Genomic DNA, 25,259 nt, shown 5'->3' with positions numbered 1-25,259 from the left:
ATTGACGACTGCATCAGCAGCTGCTAATCCACGTTTACAGTTCACTGACGGGCAGAGATGGTTGTGTTGGGCAGCTCTCTCTCTCTCTCTCTCTCTCTCTCTCTCTCTCTCTCTCTCTCGTCATTTCGGCTCCTCTCTCTCTCTCTCTCTCTCTCTCTCAGATCGTCCGTTCCTGAGGCTGCAGCTGGACCAGGCGTTCGCTCATCTCCCAGACCTTCTTAGCCAGGCCTTCGTCAAGGGCCAGAGCTGAGGGCGTAGCCTCCTGCAGGAGAGAAAAACGAATATTAAAATAATTATTCAAATACTTTTTACCTCCTTCCTACAGGACCAGACCGTCACGGAACGCCGAACTCTCCACTTATTCTGGCTAACCCTTATATTGACTCGTGTTTCAAATTTTTATTACTTCCGTAAAGAGAGTTGGTTCGGCCGCCTATAGCTACTCTTCATACTTTCTAACAATATTACCTCTTTCACTTCACATGTTCTCTCTCACGCTCCTTTTTTCAACCATTCGATTGTTTATCCTCGCATGCTTATTCTTTGCGCAAATATGCTATTTAACTTGATCCTCATACATACACTTTCGAGTTCTTTCGTTGGAATCTACATTTTTTCTCCACTCTCCCCAATCAGCGCTGTTTCATCCACCTGCATCAATCGCTCCACACCCCTTTGGCGACTGGTAATGGGATTATTTGATATACTTATGTTAGGGCGACATCACTAAGATTTTTAATAATCTCATTTTTTTTTTTTTTCTAAGTCCATGTAGCCACGTTTTGACCTATTGCTTTTATTCCTTTGACTTTCGGCTTTTTACTTTTACGTTATAATTTGATCTATACCTTTTACTTTGATCTTTTGCTATTAACTGTTACTTTGCCCTTTTACTATTACCTTTCTTTGACCTTTCAATATTACTTTGACCTATTAGAGTTACCTGTTACATTGACATTTTACTTATTACTATGATCTCTTACATATTACTTTGACCTTTCACCGTTGACCTATTACTTTGACCTTCGAAATTTGACTTTGAAACTTTCTACTTAAAAGTAACACTTGATCGTAAATTCTCTTTCTTGTCTAAACCCAGTGAGGTCTTAAGTAATTCCTTTTGTCATTAATAACTTTGTTAAACAAAATCCGGCCATGGACTGGTATTCTATGGAACGTTTTTCCACTTAATTCCCAGTCTCGTCAGTCATCCGCATCATGTTATAAAGGAACAATTTATCGTCTCATCCAATCCTTCAGACCTCTCCCTCATCCAGACATTAATTCCTCATCCGTTTCCTGCAGCCAGCAGTCTTACCTTGCAATCCTGGAAGTACTTTCCAGACACGCCCTTGAGGTCCTCTGACACGGCTACGTGGATGGTGGTTTGGGCGCCTTCGGCTGGGCTCTTTTGAAAGAACGAGAAGCTAATAGTAATTTTTATATATTTTACACAATAGTCAGATAACTAAAGAGATAAGAGTCAGAATTATTCAATCCATCTTTATCTGATATTTTCATCAAGTAGTAAGGGGACCTTTATTGACGAATAAATATAGGTTTTCATATATATATAAATATATATATAATACATATATATATAATATATATATACTATATATATATATAGATATATATATTAATAATATCGTAAATAAAGGCCTGCATCGGTACTTGATAAAAATGACAGGTAAAGATAATTTAATTCTGACTGTTATCTCGTTAGTTATCTATAGATTTTGATATTCCAGTGAATAGAAAGTAATATTTTTTTATCCGTAATTGTTTACTATACGTCTTCCAGTCATGTTCTCTTTCTTCTATCTTAACTTAAATATTTCCTGACAATGGGTTAACATTATTTTCAACTGTGTATAGGGCCTCTTCATACGTCCCACTAGCCCTTGGCCCTAGGCCTTAATTTTACGTTCCATTTCAAACGAGATTCCAGTACATAAAGAACAAAATAATATACGATCTTTTAATTGGAATGATCGTATCTTTCTAGTGTCAGATCCCACGTTTGTAAAATGATAGTACCACATTAAAATAGTAAAAGTTACAGTTGAAAACTAATCAATTCGGGTTATTGATCGTAAAATATGCCACTTTTACTTTACTGTAGTGCTGGTACCATTACAGGAACATAAAAGTACTCTAAGAGACTATAGTATATACGAGAATACCTTGGCGTACGCGCTCACGAAGAGCTTAATGAAGAAGCCGTACCACACACGAGAGTTCATGGGGATGAAGATGTCGGTGTCCACCACACCTGGATGGACCGAATTACTTGTCACACCTGTAAATGACGTGTATACTTTGTTAGGCTGCTTTTATCTTGATGTTCTTTGTGCCATTTCACAGTTACGTATTAAGTGAAATCAAATTAACATTCAAAGGAGACTGAACCTAACATAGGCCCATTCAAGGCATCATAGGCCTCTTCACACCAACATATATTCAAGTTATCACAAGCTTATTCACACCAACATAGGACTTCACACTCGCACAGGGCTATTCACGCCAACATAAGAGTATACACACTAACATAGGATTGGTCAAGCCATCACAAACCTATTCACACCAATATTGGCCTATCCGCACCAAGATATGAGTATTCAAGCCATCATAGACCTATTCACATCAACACAGGACTTTTTGCACCTAGTACATAGGTCTGTTCACTCTAAGATACGACTATTCAACCAACATAACATACCTCTATTTACACCATCATAGTCGCATTCACTCCAACGTAGGCCCACACACACCAACACAGGCTTATCCACACCGTAAACTCACCGGTTCCCTGCAGCTTCCGACAAAGCTCGTTGGAGAACAGGACATTGAAGAGTTTGGTGGCTGCATAGATCTCCAGTGTCTTCAACGGGCGGTTATACTGGAACTTCATGTCGTTCTCGAGGTCGAGTTCCTTGACGTTCTTGACCCAAGTGTGACCGATCGAGGTTAGGTGGAGTATCCGGCCAGACGCTTCTTTCAGGTTTGCTGGAAAGAGTCGTAAAAGAAATTAAGAGGGAGAGAGATGCAGAAAATTACGCTTCTTGGAAGTGACAAGGCTTAAGAAGTAATTTTTTTTTTAATAGTCCTATGTTGGTGTGGATGATCGTCCTACGTATGTTCGTGTGAATAGTAATATGTTGGCGTGGATGATCGTCCTACGTATGTTCGTGTGGTTAGTCCTAAGTTAGTGTGAATATCCTTATAATGGTGTGAAAAGGCCTATTTTGATGTGAATAGTCCGCGTGAAATCGCCTCTAAATGTCTATTACTCCCTGAAATGGAAGTCATCTTTCACTACTGACTCTTTTTGCGTACTTTTGTCTGGCTTTTGTTGATTTTGTTTCTTCGCGTTTTTCAGCGTTCACTTTCATTACTTTTTTTCGCTTCCCTGTTAATATCAGAGGGGTTACTTTGCAAAACTTAAAACCATTTAATTTTTCGGTGCCCACGCTGACAAGAGGCAAATATGGAAATAGCTTTGAATGTGCATTTGATTTTTTGCTTGCAGTAAACAGAAAAAATGGTAAAAATCAAACAAATGTAAATAATTAACAAAAATATTGTAAAAAAATAATATATGAATAAATAAACTTCAATATTTTCGAGTGTATCAGACAATGAAGGAGTGGATGATCTAATTGAGACCATGAGATTTAACTATATTTTGTCAATATTATTATTATTATTATTATTATTATTATTATTATTATTATTATTATTATTATTATTATTATTATTATTATTATTATTATTATTATTATTATTATTATTATTATTATTATTATTCAGAAGATAATACCAGTATTCGTATGTATGAAACAGACCTACAGGTGTTCATCTGAAAGAAGTTACAGAAGATAATCTGGGAAATACAGAAAGAGGAGTTCAGTTATTAGAAAAAGTTAACTGATAAATCAATAAGTAGACAAAACTATAAATAGATTATTAAAATGCAAATCACCTTGTATTTTGACGATTTATTTCTATTTCTATTCATTAACTTGACGATTTATTCATTTATGGTACTAATATATATGTATATATGTGTGTATGTATATATATATTATATATATATATATATATATAGATATATATGTATATACATATATATATATATATATATATATATATATATATATATATATATATATATATATATATATATCGAGAGAGAGAGAGAGGTGCATCTGACCGCCATTTACCGTCTGTTGAGGACAGTAGAACAAAATCAGTTGCGCGAATCTCTCTCTCAGTAAGGTTGCATTTAAAAATCTGAAGAGTAATGTAATGGGATTAGACACGATATGACTGCAACTCATGTCGAGTAATTGATAATACTGTACACTTTAAATATCATGAGCTACCTCAGAGTATATGCAATTAAATGATGTTTAGCAAGCCAGTCAAGGCATATCAATTTTGAGGTCATTTCCTTTGCCTTGCCTTGGAAGCATTAGTGGTAGCAGTGGTACGAGTGAATTGCCTGAAACGGCTCCTTTACCCTTACTGTTTCTCATTTGCTTGGGTTTGTTTAAGTTTCTCTGTATTGCCAGATATGTTTTAGAAATTCCTCCCCATTGTCAGTGTCTTCCTTCTGCAGTGATAAGTAGTAATAGTTGGAGGGATTTCTAGGTCTTTGTTTAAAGGACCATAACACAGACATATTTTTATCGAAAAATCTTCTCAAGGGACGCTGTAAAGAAACTTCATATTGTCTACGGTGTGCCGTGCAAGTGAAATTGTAAGTGATGCCCCCAACGTAGGGGATTAAGCATTTCATCCGGTTCGTGAATTTGATAAAAGACTCATTAAGAAAGTATTGCTGCTCGAAACCAAAAGGAAACTAGACATTACGCATGAGGAGGTGCGTGAGCAGAAAATGGCCGAGGTGATTAGTAGCCACGGTCAGTTCCAACCCTTCGTCTGTGATTTCTTGGGGGATGTCCGCCACTCCTGCGTTGTTGATCAGGACGTCTACCTGTTTTAGAAGAGAGAGAGAAACATTACAGAAAGTCAATTACTCAATTTCTTCCGGTAATTCGTTTCAGAACTTCAACCTTTTACTTTTCATTTAGGCATATCTCATTTATTCGGTGTTATTTTTCGCATTTCATGGCTTCAGGTGCCCACGCTGTCAGTTACCTTTCTATTCTGGAAATTCTTAGCAAACTTCCTGACGGAGGCCATGGAGGAGACGTCGATTTCGTGCACCTCAACCTTTCCTGTAGCTGTGCTGAGGATGTCGTCTGCGAAAATTAATGGCAGTGATCTGCTTGCCGCGAAGGGAAGACTCTCTCTCTCTCTCTCTCTCTCTCTCTCTCTCTCTCTCTCTCTCTCTCTCTCTCTCTCTCTCTCTCTCTATCTCTCTCTCTCTCTCTCTCCTCTCTCTCTCTCTGACTAAGAGAAGAATATTTTGTCTGAAGTTTTATATACTCTCTCTCTGGTCGAGTCCAATAGGAGTCATAGGAAAGTGCAATATGTTTGCGTTATCCTAAATTTAGTAGTAATGGCAGTCATAGAAAGCGGAAATGTCACTAAACGTTTCAAGAGTCAGGGTAATGAAATTATTTTGATAGTTATTACAAAATATGTGGATAAATGGGGTTAATTTTAAATTTTACAGACTTGCATCGCCGTATGGGGACAGTGCCGTCAGTGCACCACATGAGGTGCACTGTAAGCATTATTTAAGGGTCTTTGCGGCGTGCCTTCGGCCCTTAGTTGCAACCCCTTTCGTCAATTTTACTGTATCTCCTTTCATATTCTCTTCCATTCTACATTCCACCCTCTCCTAACAATTGATTCATAGTGCAATTGCAAGGTTACACCTTTAAAACCATTTACTGTCAATTTCCGTTTCAGCGGTGAGTGACCTTTAACCTAAATTTTATATATTCAATTCAATCCTATGCAGACTTGCATAAAAAAAAAAACATTTATTGTGACGATCGTCTACCGAAGCATTATTCTTAGGTCTACCTGTCAGCTCTTCGTTTAATCGTCAAAATTAACACTGAATTTTATATAATCTGAATCATTGAATCATTCCTCAGACTGTGTGAACTGAGTACCATGTAATTGAATTAGTGTATTAAATATAGAAGCAATTGTACGATGTCACCAATGTCATAATGGTAGGAGTGGAATCAGATAAGCCACTTGAGAAATGAAATAGGCCCACGGGGCCTCCTATTAATTAAGACAAACAGATGAATCAGAAACGAAACACGAGTTTAACTAACCTCTAAAAATGGGAGATTTTTATATCATAAACATAGTTTGCTCGTTGGATGAATACGCATTTGTACTTTATTCTAAGCCAACTTACCGCGAGCCATGTTTCCACTGATAACGTTCCTGCAGGCGAGGATGACGTTGGCTCCTCTGCGTGCAAGATCTCGTGCTGTTTCTAGCCCAATTCCTGCAATAGTAGGGAACTGTCTTTGGATGGAAAATACATTACGTTACATTATTGTGTTAAGAATGAGAAGGAAACTATTAGTAATTTTCATAACAAACTTCTTTAACAAAGAAGCAGAAATTTGTAAATAACAGAAAACTGATGGCAGTACTACCAAGTCCTAGGTCTTGACGCCATATTTAGAAGTGAAAGCGGCCTAGGGGTAGGCTAACAAATTACGAGCCTCGAATGTAGAATGAACAAAAAGGTCATTATATTATAGCACAACGTGGCAAGCGCCTATACTAACATAGTGTCGCTTTAGCACATGTAATTAACGATTATTATTCTTTTAAAAAATGTTAGGATAGGTACGACTGAAAATCGTAGGAAAAATTATTTGCAAAGCAATTTTTTACCCTAGGAAATTATAAACGTAAGGTAGTGATAACAGTAATGATATTATTGTTATCTGGCCAGTAGTAGCTTAGAAATAGTAGTATATATATTAATAAGTTCGTTTACTGAATGCATACCGCACAAGGTATTCAGTTAATATTTGTCTGCATATTAATTTTGCGTATATGTGTGTGTCAGTTTCGACTAGCGCAATGTTAAGTACGTAATTTAATCGATGATCCATTCATTACCAGATTCAGTATAGCTCCGCTAATTCAGAGAAATAAAAAACAAAACTCATAGGCCTATCCTGAAGCGAGATCACAACAACTTAAGTAGAAACTTACCTTTATTGGCTCCTGTTATGATAACCGTCTTGCCCTTCATGCTGACTTTGCTGCGACAGTGAGGACAGGTCAGCCTGTTGTAGATGCGCACTGTAACTCCGAGCGTGACCCAGCCGATGACATTCGTAGGAGGAATGAAGAAAAAAGTTAACACTAGCCTGACGAGGAGAAGTAGATAGTTGGTCGTCCCGTCTTCGGTAGGTGGTGAGGAAGGAGGGAATTCTTCGTCCATTACCGTTAGAGGCAAGTTTTAGATTCGAATTTCTGGCCGGATATTAATACAACTGTAATAAACGAAGGGATCTTCAATAACTGAAGTCGATATGAAAGGGGAAATGGAACTAGAGTTAGGTGTAAAGGCGAGGTGTGCTTGTGATGGAGCGCCGTTACAGCGTCCAAAAACTTTCGGTAGACGATTTTCTTCGCTGAGAACAATATAAATAACCTGACGAATAATGAAAATGTAACTTCGATATAATCGAAAGCGATATGAAACGAAAATAAGGCAAGGTTATTTGATGAACCGTAACAGCGTCCAGGAGGAGGACGTTCCTTCGCAAACTCGTTGCCTGAAAAGTAGTCGTACTACCATCACACGTTCACGATCATCGACATTCGGTTTTCTAATTCGCCGACAGTCACGCAGTGTCACGGACAACTAAGTCATCGTGATTTTCGTGGTCTCTCTCTCTCTCTCTCACTCTCCTTCTAAGGGCATGCTGCATTCGCATCAGGGTGAGGTTGCATATTTCCAAATTATGATTCTCGTTCTTTTCACTTAGCGTGGCTTTCTCTCTTCTCTTGCCTGTTCATTTACATAAATTATATATCTATCTATCTATCTATCTATCTATCTATCTATCTATCTATATATATATATAATGTGTGTGTGTGTGTGTCAATGCCCTCTCAATTTATCGAATTCCTCACTCTTATTCATTACACTTGTCACTGCAAAGCCTTAGATCCAAATGCGAGATCATAGAGTAATTTTGATGTCTGCCGAGGGATTCGAACCCTCAACTAAACGAGCTCACGTTACAGGCAAGGTCACGCCTGCTGTGTAGCTTGATTCTGTCAATTTTATGAATATTGATTAATTAATTGATTAATCAATTAATTTATTTATATTTACTTTAAATTGTTGTGTAGAAGCTTAGAAAATTGGACTTTGTCTTAAGATTTTCGGGATTTTTATGATAATTTCAGTTGCTAATGTAAACGGTACCGATAGCCTAATCTAGCATTTCTACATGGTCAGTTACAATGGCTTTGGAGTTTGGAAGCCTTGCAGTTCCTGCTAAAAATGTCCACCCAAGTACTCAAAGTCCTGTGTGCTACGTTACATCCTTATGTCAGAAAATACCGCCTTTTCCTTATTTAGGTTTTTTTTTTTCATTCCAAATGCACTGGCTTCAAAAACTGTTTGGTAATCTCTCTTTATTTCGTATATTTCTATCTTGAGGATCTTCCCAAGGTCTAAGGATCTAAAATAAAGGGTATACCCAGCGTCTGAAGGGTCTAAAAGGTATAACCAAGGTCTAAAGAATCTAAATGATATACCCAAAGTCTAGCTGGGTTTATTTCTATCTTAAGGGTCTATGAAAGGTCTAGAGGATCTAAAATAAATGGTATGCCCAAGGTCTCAAGGATCTAAATGGTTTACCCAAGGTCTAAAGACTCTAAATAGTATACCCTACTTCTAAATAATCTAAAGGGTCTACCCAAGATCTAAATATAGTCTAAAAGGTTTACCAAAGGTCCAAAGGCTCTAAAATAGCATCCATAATGTCTAAAGGGCGGTATACCCAAGGTCTAAAGTCATGGTATACCCAAAGTCTACAGGGTATGTACAGGGCCAGCTATAGTGCGCCCTTGAACCGACCCCGAGTTCTAAAGATTATCTCTCGAGTACGTTGGCAGTTGCCAAATAGGCAAAAAAAGTTGTTATTGTTTTATCCTGTATTCTTTTTTTTATTCTAGAATTTTTTAAACTGATAAGAATTCAGTAACTCCATTTAACGTTAAAAATATCAGCCTGTATGTATGTGTGTTTGTGCGTATGTGCGCGTTTGAGGTCGAATTTCGGATAATATTCTTGAGGAATTTTTAGCCGTGCAAACGTGCATATATATGTATGTATGTGCATGTGTGTGTTATACATAGAGAGAGAGAGAGAGAGAGAGAGAGAGAGAGAGAGAGGGAGAGAGAGAGAGAGATGCACTATCGCCATAATCGTCCAAGTCTTCAAGGTCGCGCATCCAAACGACAACGCCGTGGGCCCGTGGTAGAATCAGTTGTGTTGACAAGGGTGTAGCACTACAAGGTGGAGTTTGACCAGTGACTATAGTATAAAAGATACTTGAGTTTTCGGTAAGTTATGAGATATCTTTTGATGTTTTTGCTTCACTTTATGTTTTGTGGGACTAAACTTTATGAGGTATCTTTTGATGCCTTTTGCTTAAATTTGTGTCTTTATGTACTATAGGACTAAACTTGATGAGGTAATTTGATGTTTTTTTCTCTTGCTTAACTTTATGTATTGTGGATATCTTTTGATGCATTTTGCTTAACTTTATGTATTGTGGGATTGAACTGCGTACACCACCTACCAAACTTAACGAAGGTTAAATTTGAAAGATCACTGAACAGAATTGAGGGATTGTTCAACCATTTTAAACTGAAACCTTCCTTCAGGTGAGAAGAAACGAATTATATATTTGATAATTGACGCTGGAGGAATTATCCCTTTGTAACATCTAATAATCGGCATCAAGACTTGCATGAATCAGTGAGCGTTGGGAAAACTTCAGAACTTAAGATTTTAAAAGAAACTACTTAGTGGAGGGCAGTGCCGTCAATGCACCTCACACGGTGCACCATAGGCATCTTTAACAATAAAATCCAAATGCATTGGAAGAGTAGGGAGACATGACACATCCACCCTCCTCCTGGAAAGCTGTTTGTCCAGCCAAGATGGGGGCAGCTTAGGTCAGGCCTAAGAGCAAAAGATAAGCCTTTAAGACTAAGTGTTGGTTTACAGTATGGGAAACAGACGACAAAATTTCTTTTCTTATGTTTTAATAATTAGAGACATAAAATTTACCATATACAGAAAACCAACATTCTCACTTTCATACATTCACTACTTTAGTTATTATGACATTTCTATCAAGCTAGGTGTAGCCAGTAACCTATTCTTAAGAGCCTTATGAATTTGTTCCTCAGATTTCCTGGAAAAGGAATTTGAACTAATTCGTAAGCAGCTTTTGTCTTTAAGGTATCATGACCATATAATTGAGAAAGCGATTCATAAAGCAAATGTAATTTTCTATCGACCGCCTCAAGACAAGACCAGAGAGACACCCAACAATAAAATAAAAATCCGACACCTGGACTGGATTAAGACGGTGACCTAGACTCTCAGAAAACCTAACCCTTTTGCCTTTACTTATCCAAATACCCTAACCAGATCCCTGATTAACATCCAACAAAAGACAATCCCCAATGACACAGGCGTATAAGAAATCACATGCCTGGACTGTTACCAATCATACATCGGCTTTACAGGAAAATCACTTCCCCAGAGTTTAATATAACATAAATGGTCATTTAGGTATGGACAACAGAGCTCATCTATTTTTAACCATATAAATAACCATAACCACCGAATAAACTGGAATTTGTCGTCTATAATTTATAGCAGCAAATGTTGGTACAAAAGTCAGATGATAGAGTCAGCATTGATTAAACAAAGACGGGTAATGAACATCTCAAAGGGCATCTGGGATTCAGATATTATAGAAGAAATCTTCCTTCAACCACTGCTCAAGAAGATTAAAGAGAAATTATCAGTGAATATGACCTAGTAAAAATGGTTACCTGTGGATGGATCTCTTGGTATAGATACCGCCTTTTCTGAAGGAAGAGACAGCAGCCTCTGAAATATAGTACTTAGACGCCTCGCCTTTGACCCCTTAATGTTATCATAAGTCAGTTTGGTGTCAAAATAAGCCCAGCTTAGCTTCGTTCCCCTTAACGTCCCCTTTGTAGCCTTAAAATTTTCTTTCAATGCACTATAAATACAATACCACAACATCCAGACACACTGAGCGAATTCCCAGAGGATTCTCAGATTAGCGTCAGCAAAATACCACGGCATTCGCTTTGAGAACACCTGCATCGCCATTAACAATTCCTTCAGACGATCCCCAGGATATGCGATATTTTAACCTATTGTTTAATTCCCTATCCAATTTCGTATTCGTATAATCACCTTTAATTACCTCCAACTGTCATTAACACTTCACACCCCCAAAACTAGCTGGCCACCTGCATATGCCCACCTGCATTTAGTCACAACACCCATGGGAAAAGGGACAAGCCTTTATCTTTACACCTTTCCTCCAGCTATTGTGTCAGTTTCCCAAGGGGCAATGTTATGACGATCCTGGGCCCTTATATTCCTGGCTGCAGCCGCCATCTTGGATATTTTCGATAAGCGGTTTCCATTGTTTTTTCGTCAAAGGAGAACCCTTCAAATCCCCCAGGAAATGCTGGAAGAGAACAATATGTTGATAGAAAAGAGTGTCTCTTAAAGGAATACCAGTGGAAGGTTACGTCACTGAGGAGAGAGAGGTTGAGAGTGGGCAGAGTTACTAGGTGCAAAAGTAACCAGGTCAAAGTTCAGTGGCCTGTGACAGGGTCGAGAGGGATTGGCCACTTGAGCAGAGGTGTTAATGAAGGTATCACACCCCTAGGAAAATTTACACAATAGTTGGAAGAGGTGTGAAGATTTAGGCTTGCCCCTTTTCCCACTTATATATCAGTGTAGCACAAAAGTCTGTGTGCTTGAGAACATTATAAAATCCATGTAAGAGGGCGAGTGAAAACCGGGACTTTGAACAAGTACATTCGTAGTTTTTTTTACATTTTCAAGTTCACACCGAGTACATAAAGTTTACAGAAATTTACATACAAAATTGAGTAGTGGTGGGCGGGTTTACAGTTTTTTGATTCGGTATGTTCTCCAAACAGAAAGGGCAGGGAAAGCAAATCAAGGGATAATCTTCTGTGGAGGTTAAAATTCTGTGTGCATGTGGCTTCAGTGAACAGTTTCCAAAAGATTTCTTTCTGTTCCAAGTCCCGGTTTTCACTGGCCTTCTTACATGGATTTTATGATTATATATATATATATATATATATATATATATATATATATATATATATATATATGTATATATATATATGTGTGAGTGTAACAATCTGTTAAGCGGGCTGTACATAGACATATTTGTTCAGTAGTCCTATTTGTCATTGACAGAAGAAGCCACAAGCCTGACTACCACCAGGGAAGGAGAAGAAGAAGAAAAAGTCCCATAAAAAATGGCGTCACCTTTTCCTTTCGAACTGACTCGAATGGAGAGATCCGTAGAGGAGCCACTGCAGAAGAGGTTTCTGGCGTACACAGGAGGCCTCGTTCGAGTGCAGCCCAGTGGTTTCGTAATGCCTTCCCAGTACTCAAAGTATGCTGACGCATACTACAATTTCCGGTAACTATCCTTATCACTATTCAGTTCTGTCATTTCTATGAAGTCGAACCGTGTTGGCGTTTTGCGAAAGCCTTTTATGCTTTTGATTTTCTAACCTGAAGACGTAGTTTTATCATTATTAATACATTTTTCTCTCTCTATCACAGTCATCCTGTTCTACTTTGTGGCTTTTCTAGTGCGGGGTTCGAGTCCATCACTTTTCTCACTATGCGCGCTGTTTCTAGCAGCACACTCTTCTGCACGAATCCTGGAGCTACTTCGGTATCTAGTTTTTTCAGGTTTCTTTTCAGGGATCTTGGGATTGTGCCTAATGTTCCTGTGATTGTGGGTACAATTTCCACTGGCATATCCCTTATTCTTTTTACTTCTATTTTAGGTCTTGATACTTATGGATTTTTTCTTTCTTTCTCATCTGCTCTGGTGTCCCATGGTATTATTATTATTATTATTATTATTATTATTATTATTATTATTCAGAAGATTAACCCCTCTTCATATGGAACAAGCCCACAAAAGGACCCAGTGAATTGAAATTCAAGAAGCTTCCAAAGAATATGTAGTCACTTGAAAGAGGTAATAAATAGAATATAGGAGATACAGAAAGAACAGAAAAAATAACAAGCAAATTAATAAAGGAATAGATAGATAAAAATTTAAATAAATAATTAAGATACAAAGATAATTGTATGAGGTTAGTAACGCACTGCATCCTCGCTTGAACTTTTAAGTTTAAATTGTGCCAGATCCTCAGCAGGGAGACTTGTTCCACACTCTAGCGATGTTAGGAATCGAGGACCTCTGGAACTTAGAAGTTCGACCGCGAGGCACATTTAGTGTATGTTTGTTTTTTAATCTGAGGACTCATCCTGAACTTTTCTTATTATAATTATTATTTATTTAGTTTCAGAAAGGACGATGTGGTCATAATGACCCATCCTAAATGTGGCACGACCTGGCTTCAAGAGATTATTTGGACCATGAGGAATGGCGTCGACATTAACACGGATCTAACCCTCAATGTCCGATCTCCTTTCATTGAGTGAGTGTTTCCTCTCTCTCTTTCTCTCTCTCATTGAATAGACATTTTCCTTTCCTAAGAAAATAGGCTGGTAGGAAGATTTTGCCATCAGTGCATCTCACGTGGTGTACTCTAGGCATTTACTACCGATCTACTTTCTGGATATCTCTGTCGTATACTGTCCAACCACTCCAACTCTTCCAACTCCCTCTTTTCACTTTTAAGCTCTAAATGGCCTGTAGTGCCCCAGTGGTTGACATAGTGTAAATTCATTATTATTATTATTATTATTATTATTATTATTATTATTATTATTATTATTATTATTTTATTATTATTATTATTATTATTATTATTATTATTTTTATTTCTTATTATTATTATTATTATGGTGTTCATTTGAAAGAAGTTACAGAACGTAGGAAATAGAGAAAGAGGAGACCAGTTTTAAAAAATAAAAATAAATGATCAAATTAATATACATAAATAATATGAATTTAAGTAAGTTATTATAAACTTTTAAGGTTACAATTGAGCCTTTAAAGTTCCAGTTAAAATTTTGAGGTTCCAATTGAACTTATGAACTTTTAGGTTCCGATTGAGCTTTTGAGGTTCCAGTTGAGCTTATTAAGGTTGCAATAGAACTTATGATGTTCTATTTAAGTTTCCAATTGGACTTTTAAGGCACCACTAGAATTTCTTAGGTTCCAAGGAAGCTTTTGAGGTTCCATTTGAACTTTTTGAAATTCAAATTGAACTTTTGTGGATCCAATTGAACTTTTTTAAATTCAAATTGAAATTTTGAAGTTCCAATTGAACTTTTGTGGTTCTAATTGAACCATTTGCAATTCAAATTGAAATTTTTCAGTTGCAATAGAACTTTTTGAAATTGAATTTGAAATTTTAAAAGTTCCAATTGAACTTTTAAAGTACCAATTGCACGACATGGATTTCATTTCCACAGATTCGATTCCCTGGAGGCGCCATACTTGGAACCTTACCAGGCAATGTTGGACGCCTTTAACGAAAGAAACCCCGGAAAAGATCACAGAGACATTGGCCTGCATCTAGAGGCGGCGACGCGATCCCCCTCACCGCGCACCATCAAAACCCACCTTCCCTTTGCATACCTCAACCCAAATCTATTGGACACCTGCAAGGTGAGAGTCCCCCACTCATTTGACGGCAGTATAAACCACTCCATGGAGGAGCCAGTCGTTCATGTTGCTCTCTCTGCTGCTGCTGCTGCTGCTGACGTCTCCTGAATTTCAGGTGTTTCGCTTTTATTTTCTGTTGTTCCGTTTTATTTATTCATTTATCACCTCTCTCTCTCTCTCTCTCTCTCTCTCTCTCTCTCTCTCTCTCTCTCTCTCTCTCTCTCTCTCTCTCTCTCTCTCTCTCTCTCTCTCATTTTAGAACCCTCTTGTGTTTATATTTAATAAAAAGGAAGATAGATGTCACATGAATATCCGTTGTGAGATGATGTCCATAGGGAAGCAGTGCCGTCAGTGCACCTCGCGCGGTGCACTGTAGGCACTACTCGGGGTTCTTTATAGAGCATCCCTTCGGGCCCTAATTTTATTATGTTCCCATTCCGTTTCATTGTGGGATATTACCTAGTTATCACACCTGGTGTAAATTTTCAGTCTTGAAATTGCTCCAAATATTTTTCTTTTTCAGGTCGTCTATTGCGCCAGGAACCCGAAGGACGCTTGCGTGTCCTATTACCATCACCAAAGGCTGGTCAGATGTACCGAATTTATAGGAGACTTCTCAGAGTTCGTGGATTATTGGTGTGGGGACCTACGTGAGCATCAATTTCCTATTTTTTCCCTGTCTGTTATTTATAGTGATTTTCTTTGGAAGATTAGATATTGCTTTCAGTTAGAGCTCTCTCTCTCTCTCTCTCTCTCTCTCTCTCTCTCTCTCTCTCTCTCTCTCTCTCTCTCTCTCTCTCTCTATTTGTTCTAATTTTGTTTTGAATACTGAATATTGTTTTCAATGATATTTGTCAAGAAAATCTTACGAAAGAGACCACACATTTTGTAACTTTGTCAAGAAAATCTTAAGAAAGAGGTCACACATTTTGTAACTGTCAAGAAAATCTTACGAAAAAGGCCACACATCTTGTAACTTTGTCAAGAAAATCTTACGAAAGAAGCCACACATTTTGTAACTTTGTCAAGAAAATCTTACGAAGAAGCCACACACTTTATCACTCTGTCAAGAAAACCTCACGAAAGAGACCACTTTCCTCTCCCAGTCACCCAAGGCCATTCTGGTTTCACTTCTCTGAGGGCTGGGCGAAACGCAGCCACCAGAACGTCCTCTTCTTGTTCTACGAAGACATGAAAGAAGACATCCTGAGGGAACTTCGCCGCCTCGACGATTTCCTCAACACGGCTCTGACTGAACGGCAGCTTGAGACGGTGGCAAACCACACCAAGATCTCCAACATGAAAGCTAGGGCCACGTGTGACCCCACCGAGGCAGCCACAAGAGGCGGGCGCTTCGTCGAAGGTGAAGAGGGCTTCATCAGGAAAGGTGAATTGCCATCTGCTGTTTATTACGGGCATGTAGTCAGTTGCGAACTGTTCCTATATGGGCCTAAGTATAGAACAAAGTTTAAAGTTTACTACTTCTAAGAATGTTTAAAACCGTTCTAAAGGCATCCTTGAATCTTGGAAAACACAACGGTTCTTTGTATCTGCTTCTTGTTTTTACTGTCATTTTAAGAGGAGCCTAGTGTGGCTCCTCCTCCTAGAGGATAGTTCCGTCAGTAGACCCTTCGGCCCTTAGCAGTAGCTCCTTGCATTCCTTTTGCTATGCCATCGTCATATTCTCTCTCTTTCGCATTATTTTCCTTAACCTTCTTCTAACAATTGGTTCAACATGATATCTTCAGCGCTGAATGACCTTATCATAGGTACTAGCGATTGGCCATTGGCCTAAATTTGTGTATTCCAATTCCAGTTCGTAGTATGGCTCGAAACTGTTGTGTTTTTCAAGATCAAATAATGTCTTCAAGAACGAGTAAATTAAAGTTTGCCGTTTTTTCACAATGTGAACCCAAACTATTGATGGAAAACCTCTAGTTATTCATGGACGCTAAAATGTCAACACTTTTCCAGGTGAATCTGGTGGCTGGACCAACTATTTCACTCCTGAGCTGGAAGCGAAGTTCCAGAAGTGGATGAATAAGTGGGCACACGTAGCCAAAGAAGTTCCGTTTAGGTACAAAGTTTAAGAATACCACTAATGAAAAGTACGTGCCATGTTATTTGTTTCATTCTCCACCAAATAAGTGAAGTTCAGATTTGGAGTTTCGGATCGTATTCAATAATCCATAAGGGAAGAGACACCAGGAGCTGTAAACACGTAACAAAAGCAAGCAAACAACCACAAATTACAAGGTAAAAGAACAAAATAAGGTCACAGTGAGATTAAGAATGATACGATACGGTGGCTACCATTGTTTCCACAGGCAATGTTAGATGTGGTTGAAATATTTACACAAGAAGCCCAATCTTTGTTTACATAAGGTAGAGGGAGCTCAGATTCGATGTGTTTTGTGAACTAGTTGTGGACGGTGCCTGAGAGAAAAGAAAATTCCCGCAGGGGGTTCGTGCCATTAGTGCACCTCACGCAGTGCACTGTAGACAGTACTTAAGGTTTTTTGCGGCGTCTCTTCGGCTTCTAGCTACAACCATTTTTATGCTATTTACTATACTCCTTTCATATTGTTCTTCCGTCTTATTTTCATCCTCTCCTAACAGTTTTTCCAACGTTATTTTCAGCACCGAATGACCTCACCAGAGGTCCCAGCGCTTGGCCTTAGGCCTAAATTTTATTTTCCAATTATATTCCAGTTGGGAGCAAAGATAAGAGTTGTATGTCTTATTTCTGGACACGGGAAGTTTACGATAGAATTGATGTATTTTTTTTTATTGAGGGATTGACAAGAAAAGTCAAGTTTCCTGATGAGAAAAGGGGGTATTAATGGATTGCGAAGTGACTGATGCCTGCAGATTGGTAACTGGACATGGGGAAGTTTGTTGAGAGCTGAATGTTCCCAAGAAACGAGAGTTCAAGAGCTAAGCAGAAGCTACAAAAGGAGCGGTCAGTCTTGACGTTCTTATCCAGCAAAATCTTTCAGTTTCCCTTACAGTATTTATTATTCCCATCATGAAAGAATCTTGATTTTTCTCTAACTTCCGTTAGCAAAAGGACAAAAGTAAGTAATGATGAAAATACGTATACAATATATGTGTATATTAACACACGCACACATATTTGTATGAAGATCACATTTTAAAAAATAAATCATGTTCTTTAACTGCAAAAATAAAAATATTTATTTGTGCATATATATATATATATTATATATATATATATATATATATAATAAAATATTTACTTGTGCATATATATATATATATATATATATATATATATATGTGTGTGTGTGTGTGTGTGTGTGTGTGTGTGTGTGTGTGTGTGTGTTATATTGTATGTGCCTTTTTCTTCATTATTTACTCTTGTCCGTTTGCTAACGGAAGTACATAATAAAAATAAGATTCTGTTATAAAACAAATACTGTCAAGTGTAGTCGCCTTATCATGCAAAATTGTAAGCACTAGAAGATCTCAACGCCTCAGGGATAAATTTCGTCACCATCCAACGACCATTTATAATTAAAATCCCTGCTTACCGACCTACCCACCGATTGTACATGCCCTGCCTGCTATAAATACCTGTAAACCAGTATCTTAATTCACTTTGTTGGATACTCTCATAGATGACTGCCTGTGCGCTGTCGACTCGTCAGAAGAAATAAACCTAAGACTACTGAAATCTTTACATGTCCTTAGGAAACCTGATACACTAGCTACATGCTGTTGAGAAAAAGACAATAACAAGAATTGAGAAGTCTATATAAATTAAATGCCGTTGAAACAGCTATATTACACATGCATTTTCCTTATTTTTGCGTCATGTGTATAACCAATAACAGTACGACGTAATTCTATGGTGATAAATAATTACAGACTAGCTACATCGTCATGTAAACATGACCATATCGTCATGTTTCCAACAATATTAGTTTGACTGGCAATGAATTGAGAGTTTATCGTATAAAAGTGTAGGCATACAGTTTTAATCTTTGAAATGATAACTATTAAATTGTAAAAAATAGATGTTACAAAATGGCAATGAGTTAAGGATTTATCTTACAAAATTGAAGGTCTATAACCTTAATCTTAAAAAAAGATAAACTAACAAATTGTAAAAATAGTCATAAAAAGCCATTCTCCCTGCATGCGGCTCTGCGGGGGGATCTCATCGAAATCAGTGTCAATCAAAAGGGTTTGCTCCCTGCTTCAGTTCGCTTTTGCTTTCCCCTATACCATTCCCTCAACCCCCACCTCCCTTTTTTCCCTTTCATCTTCCGTACATTCTTTGTTGCGTCCGCACTGCCACATCCAGGATAATTTCTCAATTCGAGCCTCTTGAATCATTAATGACAATGCTATTTAATCGGCCACCACACCGAGAAAGAGTCAAGATTCTGTTTCAGTGACGAAATATCTTGCACCTTGTGACGAAGAAGAGGAAATGGAGGCCTTTGAAACAGCATGAGACTAAAGCTTCGTGTTGTTGTTCAAACGGATAACAGAAGCGGCAGCAGCAGTAGCGACGTCAAGTTTTCCCTGTGCAACTCATCATCATCCCCTTATGCTTTCAACTCCCTCGTCCCTCTCTCGCGCTCTCCGTATATAAATATCTCTCCCATCAACCCCTCATTCCCCCATTAGTCCATCCGACCACTTCCTCTGTCCGGACAAATGACCACAACGCGATCAATACCTCTACTACCGAAAATGTCAAATTGCAACGTATATTTCGTGCACTTCGTAACAAGTATTCATTTTCCTATCTGGCGTTTGGCATGAGGTGGAATATGAATTGAAAATAGTGTAATGATTTACGTCTTATCTTCTGGGTGATTTGAAACCGTAGCTTCCTGCTTGAAGCGTTGAAAGAGTGCTAGAATAAATGTATAAGAATGTAAACCTCGACTATTTTCAGTCGTGCAATCTTTCTTTATCATTCGTTCTCTCTTCTCTCTCCTCTCTCTCTCTCTCTCTCTCTCTCCTTTTTTTTTGAGAAAATATCGATTATTTCGATGGTGGTTGCATAATCACTGATCCTCCTGTGGGTTTGGGGCTACAAGAAAAAGTCAAAACTAGGTTTTGACTATCCCGGAAATGGCAAAAAATTAACTATGAATTATTGCCATGAATATCCTAAAATTTTACATTTTTGCTAATGCTATTTCCTCTTGTAATTGACAACAAACCATTTTAAGTGATAGTCTACACTTTACTCTTACTATGTAGACTAACATTTATTATAAAAAAAAAAATGTTTGGGTTGTGGACATAATGTGCCTGAGAATTACGAATCATAGGGCACATACATATAGTGCCCTCATACGAGAGAGAGAGAGAGAGAGAGAGAGAGAGAGAGAGAGAGAGAGAGAGAGAGAGAGAGAGAGAGAGAGAGAGAGAGAGCGTTAACAAAGAAATCAAGGAGTCGGAGAAGACGAAATGTCATGGATAGAAGTTCCTTCCATTGGCACTTGGCAGAGAGAGTGAGGCGGTGGAGAGGCTTAACAAAGGAAACAATGAGAAGAAGAAAAGGAAATGACATTGAGAGAAGCTCGTGTATTCGTAAGAGAGAGAGACTGCAAAAATGTGAAAGAGGAAATGACGAAGAAGTGTAACTGACAGAAATTTCTTACATTTGACAGAGAGAGAGAGAGAGAGAGAGAGAGAGAGAGAGAGAGAGAACAAAGAAATTAAGGAGGAGGTGGATAGGATGAAAAAATGTCTTTGATAGAAGTTCCTTGAATTTGCATTAGGCGCTGAGAGAGAGAGAGAGAGAGAGAGAGAGAGAGAGAGAGAGAGAGAGAGAGAGAGAGAGAGAGAGAGAGAGAGAGGTGGGGGTTATAGTCAATAAAGAAACTTAAGAGGAGGTGGATAGGAAGAAGAAACCACATTGACAAGAGTTCCATGGATTTGCGTAGGAAAAGATAGTTAACAAAGAAATCAAGGAAGAGGTGGAGAGGAAGAAGAAGAAATATCAATATAAAAGAGAGAGAGAGAGAGTGCAGAGAAATGTCATTATTACAAATTCCTTACGTTTGACGAAGAAGAGATGAAAACCCAATTCGGGAATCTAGGAGAAGAAGAAGGAATATAAACAAGAAGTTCCTTGCATCTTGTGGCGAGAGAGAAAGAAAGAGAGGGACTCAACAAAGAAAGCAAGGAGGATACGAAAAAGAAGAAGAAGAAGAAATGTCATTGATAGAAGTTCGCAGCAGTTGCATTTGGCGGGGTGGCAACGATGGCCGCTGATTGGTCGAGAGCCCAGTCAGAAAAGTTGTTTTGGTGAACAATGGCGGTGGCGGTGCGATGCAACCATCGATCCGCACTCTGATATTTATTCGCTTTTCCTGCTCTTCTTACACCGCGGAGGTAAATATAAATTAGACTAAGGAGTAGAGTGATATCTGTTTGTTTATACTTTGTTTGTTAAGTGATTTTAAAAGGTTGCATTTAAGTTAAATGAAGGGCTTTTCGAAGCAGAGGCCAGGACGAAACTGTCCCAGACTGGGCTGGACGTTCGTGCTGGCGAGTTGCTTGATAATTAAGTGTCGTTTACCGTAAGTGTTGTGTCTAGTGAAAGTGTGGTTATTGGCGGGTGAAAGGGAGTGCGGGTAGCATTATTATGACATCTGCCCATTAACATTATTTAGTTTATGATAAATCCTCGATTAATGACAAACCAGGTTAAGACAAGTGCCCGTTGAACAGTTGCTACATTAGGTACTAGCTACCTACTGCTACATACCTATATTAATACCTAGGTAGGTAGTAAAACAATTATATATTTATCTCATGAGGTCAGAACAGGTCATTTGATAAAAGCTCAGGCAGAAGAGTTGTGCAGATTATTTCCGTCGTTTGCTGCTTGCTTGAAAGCAAATTGGAAATGGGTTGGGTCAGGCTAGCTAGTATTAGGCTGCTATAGGTATTAGAAAAAGAAATGCATCATAACCTAGGCTGATAACCCTCCCTCCCTTAACCTAACCTATCTTAAGCTGCCGTGCCCTAAGCTGATCTGACTTGACTTGATGGGGGAGACTTTGCACCCAATGACACAATAGCCTATGTAGCTACCTAGCAAATAAGTGAATCGCTGGGTAGTGCTATGCAGGTTAGGGAGACAGGGATAGGAACTTAGAAAGGTAAGGTTTGGTTAGGTTAGGACACACAATTTCAAGAAAAGTTAGGATTTCTCCTGGCTCCTTACTCTGCATCCTCTCTGAATTACCTAGTTAAGGGTAGGCTAGTAGCCTATATTGAAAGTTTTTTGGTGTTACGACAACTAGGTAAGGTCAGTGGACCCAGTGTGAATAGAATAAGGAAGAGGGTTTTGTTTATGATAGGGTATGAGGTAGCCTACTAGCTATTATATTATTCCTTATTGTTTTGTAGTATTATGTGTAACATGAACTAGATATGTGAACCATATATTTTTCTGGGTAATTAAATGGGTTTAGCGCTCGCCCATAAGTAATGAGTGTAAAAACATTAATAAAAGATGGTGAATTTCTCAAATAATCACACTACACCCTTTTCTATATTGTTCAGTCAAAAGATTTTAGTAATAAACAATATTTCTGTAAGGAGCTTCTCTGCAAATTTTATCTTTTCTTGATTTGCTCCAGTATTTTATGCATTTCTGACCACTCTTGTTGGTGCAGGCTGCAAGTTTTTGTGCTTTTCTTTTCCCTGTGGCTATATCCAGCTTTTATGGTGGGAGTCCAGCAGCAATTGGAAGGCAGTAAATGTAGAGATCACAAAGTAATCTGTCACAAAAACTTGTATTTTGTGTATAACATTATGCTTGGTAAAAAAAAAAAAAATGTGAAAGATACCAAAAAGAGAGGAAAAGATTTGCTAATAAAAAGCAAGAAAAGATAGAGATGGAAATTTTTTTTTATAAAGTTACTCCTTGATGAATTTTGTAATATTTCCAATTATTATGTATTTGACCAAAAGATTTCTTTGTCATACATCTCTTGCAGACAAAGTTTTGTAAAGAAGAGCTGGTAGATCCTACATAACATGAAATTCTGATTATTGGCAAAGGATCTGTTAGGATATTCACCCAATTATTATTATCATTATTATTTTTTTTTTTCATAGTCATCCTATTCAACGCCCCGGTTTTTATAGTGTGGGGTTCCGGGTCGCGTCCTGCCTCTTTAGAAGTCCATCACTTTTCTCACTATGCATGCTGTTTCTAATAACACGCTCTTCTTCATGAAACCTGGAGCTACTTCGGCAACTAGTTTTTCCCGGCACCTTTTCAGGGATCTTTGGATCGTGCCTAGTGTTCTTATGCTTATGGGGTTCAATTTACACTGGCATATATATCCCATATGCTTCTTATGTCTATTTTTAGGTCCTGTTACTTATTAATTTTTTCTTTCTTTCTCATCTACCCTGTTGTCCCATGGTACTGCAACATTAGTGAGTGATACTTTCTACTAGATTTTATTATTATTACGAATTGAGAATATGAACCCTATTTGTAGGGAACTAGCGCATAGGGGCTATTGACTTGAAATTCAAATGCCCAAAGAGTAGTTTGCTCATCTGAAAGAGGTAAGAGGAGGCAAAGGGAAATACAGAAAGAAGAGATCTCACTTTGTATTATGTTTTTACCCTCATCCCCGAGGGAGTGGTACTAAACATGTAGAAGTACCCAGAAAAATATATGGTTCACATATTAGCTAAGAGTTTAAGAAAAAGAAAAAATCAACAAATTAATAAATAGATAAAAATGTAAATAGATTACTAAAATTTCAAAATGGATACCTGGGCTTTTAACTTTTTAAGCCCTTGTTATATTCCAAAAGTATCCTTAAAGTTTCTCACATTTTACCTTTATTGACAAACTTTAAATCTGATGTAGTGAGTTTGTTAGTCATATGGGGGCAGTTCATTTTTATTATTATCCATTTTTCTTACCAGAATGTAAAATGTACTGAAATAACCCCATGCCATGTGGCAAAGAAAACTTTTATTAAATTGGTAGTTATGGTATCAGTGATGAAGATAATGAACAGTTTAAAAATGTATTTATGTAAATTGCTGAATTTTACTTGTCCGTCCAAACTTAGTTGTGCATTTATATATAATAATTATATATTGAAGAAATATGTAGATCTTAAGAAAAAAATATTTTTTTTATTCTAAAATTCCATATTTTTTGTCATGTCATTACTGAATTTAGTGCATAGAACAGTATTATCATTTATACATTGCTTGCTTCCATAGAATTACAACTAGAATGATTTTAATTTTTGGATGGAAGAGTAATGTGCAACTTATTTAATTTTTCTTATTTTCTGTTTTTCAGATATAATTAGTTAATTCAAGATGCCTCGCTTAGGCCTTGGTTTTGACATGGACCAGTTCCTGGAACATTGTCGAATGACCAAACCCCCTTACGAGTGCCCTCATGCATCCTGTGGTAGGATTTACCGCAGTCTTTCTGGAATCCAGAACCACATGACAACGTACGACCATGAAAATCCTCCACCAAATGTTGTTACGCCCAAATCCGGTAAGTAAAGACTTAGAAGGTAAATTTAAATATAAATAGCTTGTGAAGACGTTCATCCAGTAAGCACTTGGCTTGTAGCATTTTATTCCTGTATTTTCACAATTGAGCAGAATGCGTTTTGTATGGTCTATTGCAGTGTGTGTTTTTTGTTTTGTTTTGTTTTTTGAGGGGAGCTATCTGTGTCCTTTGGTAATGTAATACAAAGATTTTTCTTTTGAAGTGCAGAAAAATATTCCACAAGTTTTCTTTTGATATATTCATAGGCATCTAGTTTTGTAAGTAAAAATGCTTCATTTAGATTTGAAGAAGTACAGAATTCATAAAAGACCATTAATATCTTCAGCGTAACACGTTGTTGACAGGGTTGCATATAAGTTGTAGTGCTGTCATGTATTGAAGTTGTTAATTTTGCTTCATAATCTAACCCTCGGTTTTAACTTTTAGGTATGTATTGTGTTCATTGCTTTTGGAAACTGATTTTCAAGGATGTAGATTATAGTCTTTGGAAAAATTAATACTGTATTTAGAGATGAATATTTGAAAGAAGTTTTCTTTTTCTATGTACATAAAGCATATTATGTACTGCAAAATGAATTTCCAGACAACTGGACCAATTTCTTATAGTGGTGATTATTGAAGCCTGTTATATAGTATTCCACTGAGTGAATGAAGACGTCACATAAGTTTGTAGTTTATTTTGACAGGTGTTGTTAACCTATACAAGAATATGACATTTCATTTTGAATGGTCATCATTCTGGATTAATTTTTTTCTTGATTTTAAATTAGTCTCACTTGCCATGTTAGTGTATATTT

General features: G+C 37.5%; 2 protein-coding genes and 1 pseudogene across 9 annotated transcripts in view; 2 read left to right on the top strand and 1 right to left on the bottom strand.

The window, feature by feature from the left end:
* Positions 1-131: 131 nt before the first annotated feature.
* Positions 132-7,824, bottom strand: LOC135197999 (retinol dehydrogenase 12-like). The gene is made up of 8 exons (XM_064225333.1): positions 7,171-7,824; positions 6,353-6,445; positions 5,167-5,270; positions 4,879-5,002; positions 2,806-3,009; positions 2,187-2,302; positions 1,319-1,408; positions 132-262 (listed from the first exon to the last, which is right to left on the bottom strand). Exons 1-8 carry the CDS (start codon positions 7,400-7,402, stop codon positions 158-160), a joined length of 1,068 nt encoding a protein of 355 aa, XP_064081403.1. The 5' UTR covers positions 7,403-7,824; the 3' UTR covers positions 132-157.
* A 1,570-nt stretch (positions 7,825-9,394) lies between these two features.
* Positions 9,395-17,018, top strand: LOC135197998 (sulfotransferase 1C4-like; annotated as a pseudogene).
* Positions 17,019-21,049: 4,031 nt separating this feature from the next.
* Positions 21,050-25,259, top strand: part of LOC135197995 (bromodomain-containing protein 1-like) — a 221,667-nt gene continuing 217,457 nt past the window's right edge. For 2 of the 8 annotated variants that reach the window (XM_064225328.1, XM_064225327.1), the window contains exons 1-2: positions 21,050-21,281; positions 24,238-24,444. In XM_064225328.1, the coding sequence (XP_064081398.1) occupies positions 24,258-24,444 (187 nt within the window). In that variant the 5' untranslated portion in view covers positions 21,050-21,281; positions 24,238-24,257. The remainder of the gene's footprint in view (positions 21,282-24,237; positions 24,445-25,259) is intronic. The other 6 variants (XM_064225326.1, XM_064225323.1, XM_064225324.1 and 3 more) reach the window with 6 other exon arrangements.

This window comes from Macrobrachium nipponense, chromosome 21, assembly GCF_015104395.2.
Source record: "Macrobrachium nipponense isolate FS-2020 chromosome 21, ASM1510439v2, whole genome shotgun sequence".
Taxonomy (NCBI): domain Eukaryota; kingdom Metazoa; phylum Arthropoda; class Malacostraca; order Decapoda; family Palaemonidae; genus Macrobrachium; species Macrobrachium nipponense.
This window is presented reverse-complemented; position numbering and strand designations above follow the sequence as displayed.

What these genes read in the sequence shown, in the direction of transcription:
- LOC135197999 (XM_064225333.1), bottom strand. Translation starts at nt 7,402, where the DNA reads ATGGACGAAGAATTCCCTCCTTCCTCACCACCTACCGAAGACGGGACG. An exon ending in AGAATTTCCAGAATAGAAAG is followed by an intron (nt 5,003 to 5,166) that starts GTAACTGACAGC and finishes CTTCTAAAACAG; the next exon opens with GTAGACGTCCTGATCAACAA. An exon ending in TCGTGAGCGCGTACGCCAAG is followed by an intron (nt 1,409 to 2,186) that starts GTATTCTCGTAT and finishes TTCTTTCAAAAG; the next exon opens with AGCCCAGCCGAAGGCGCCCA.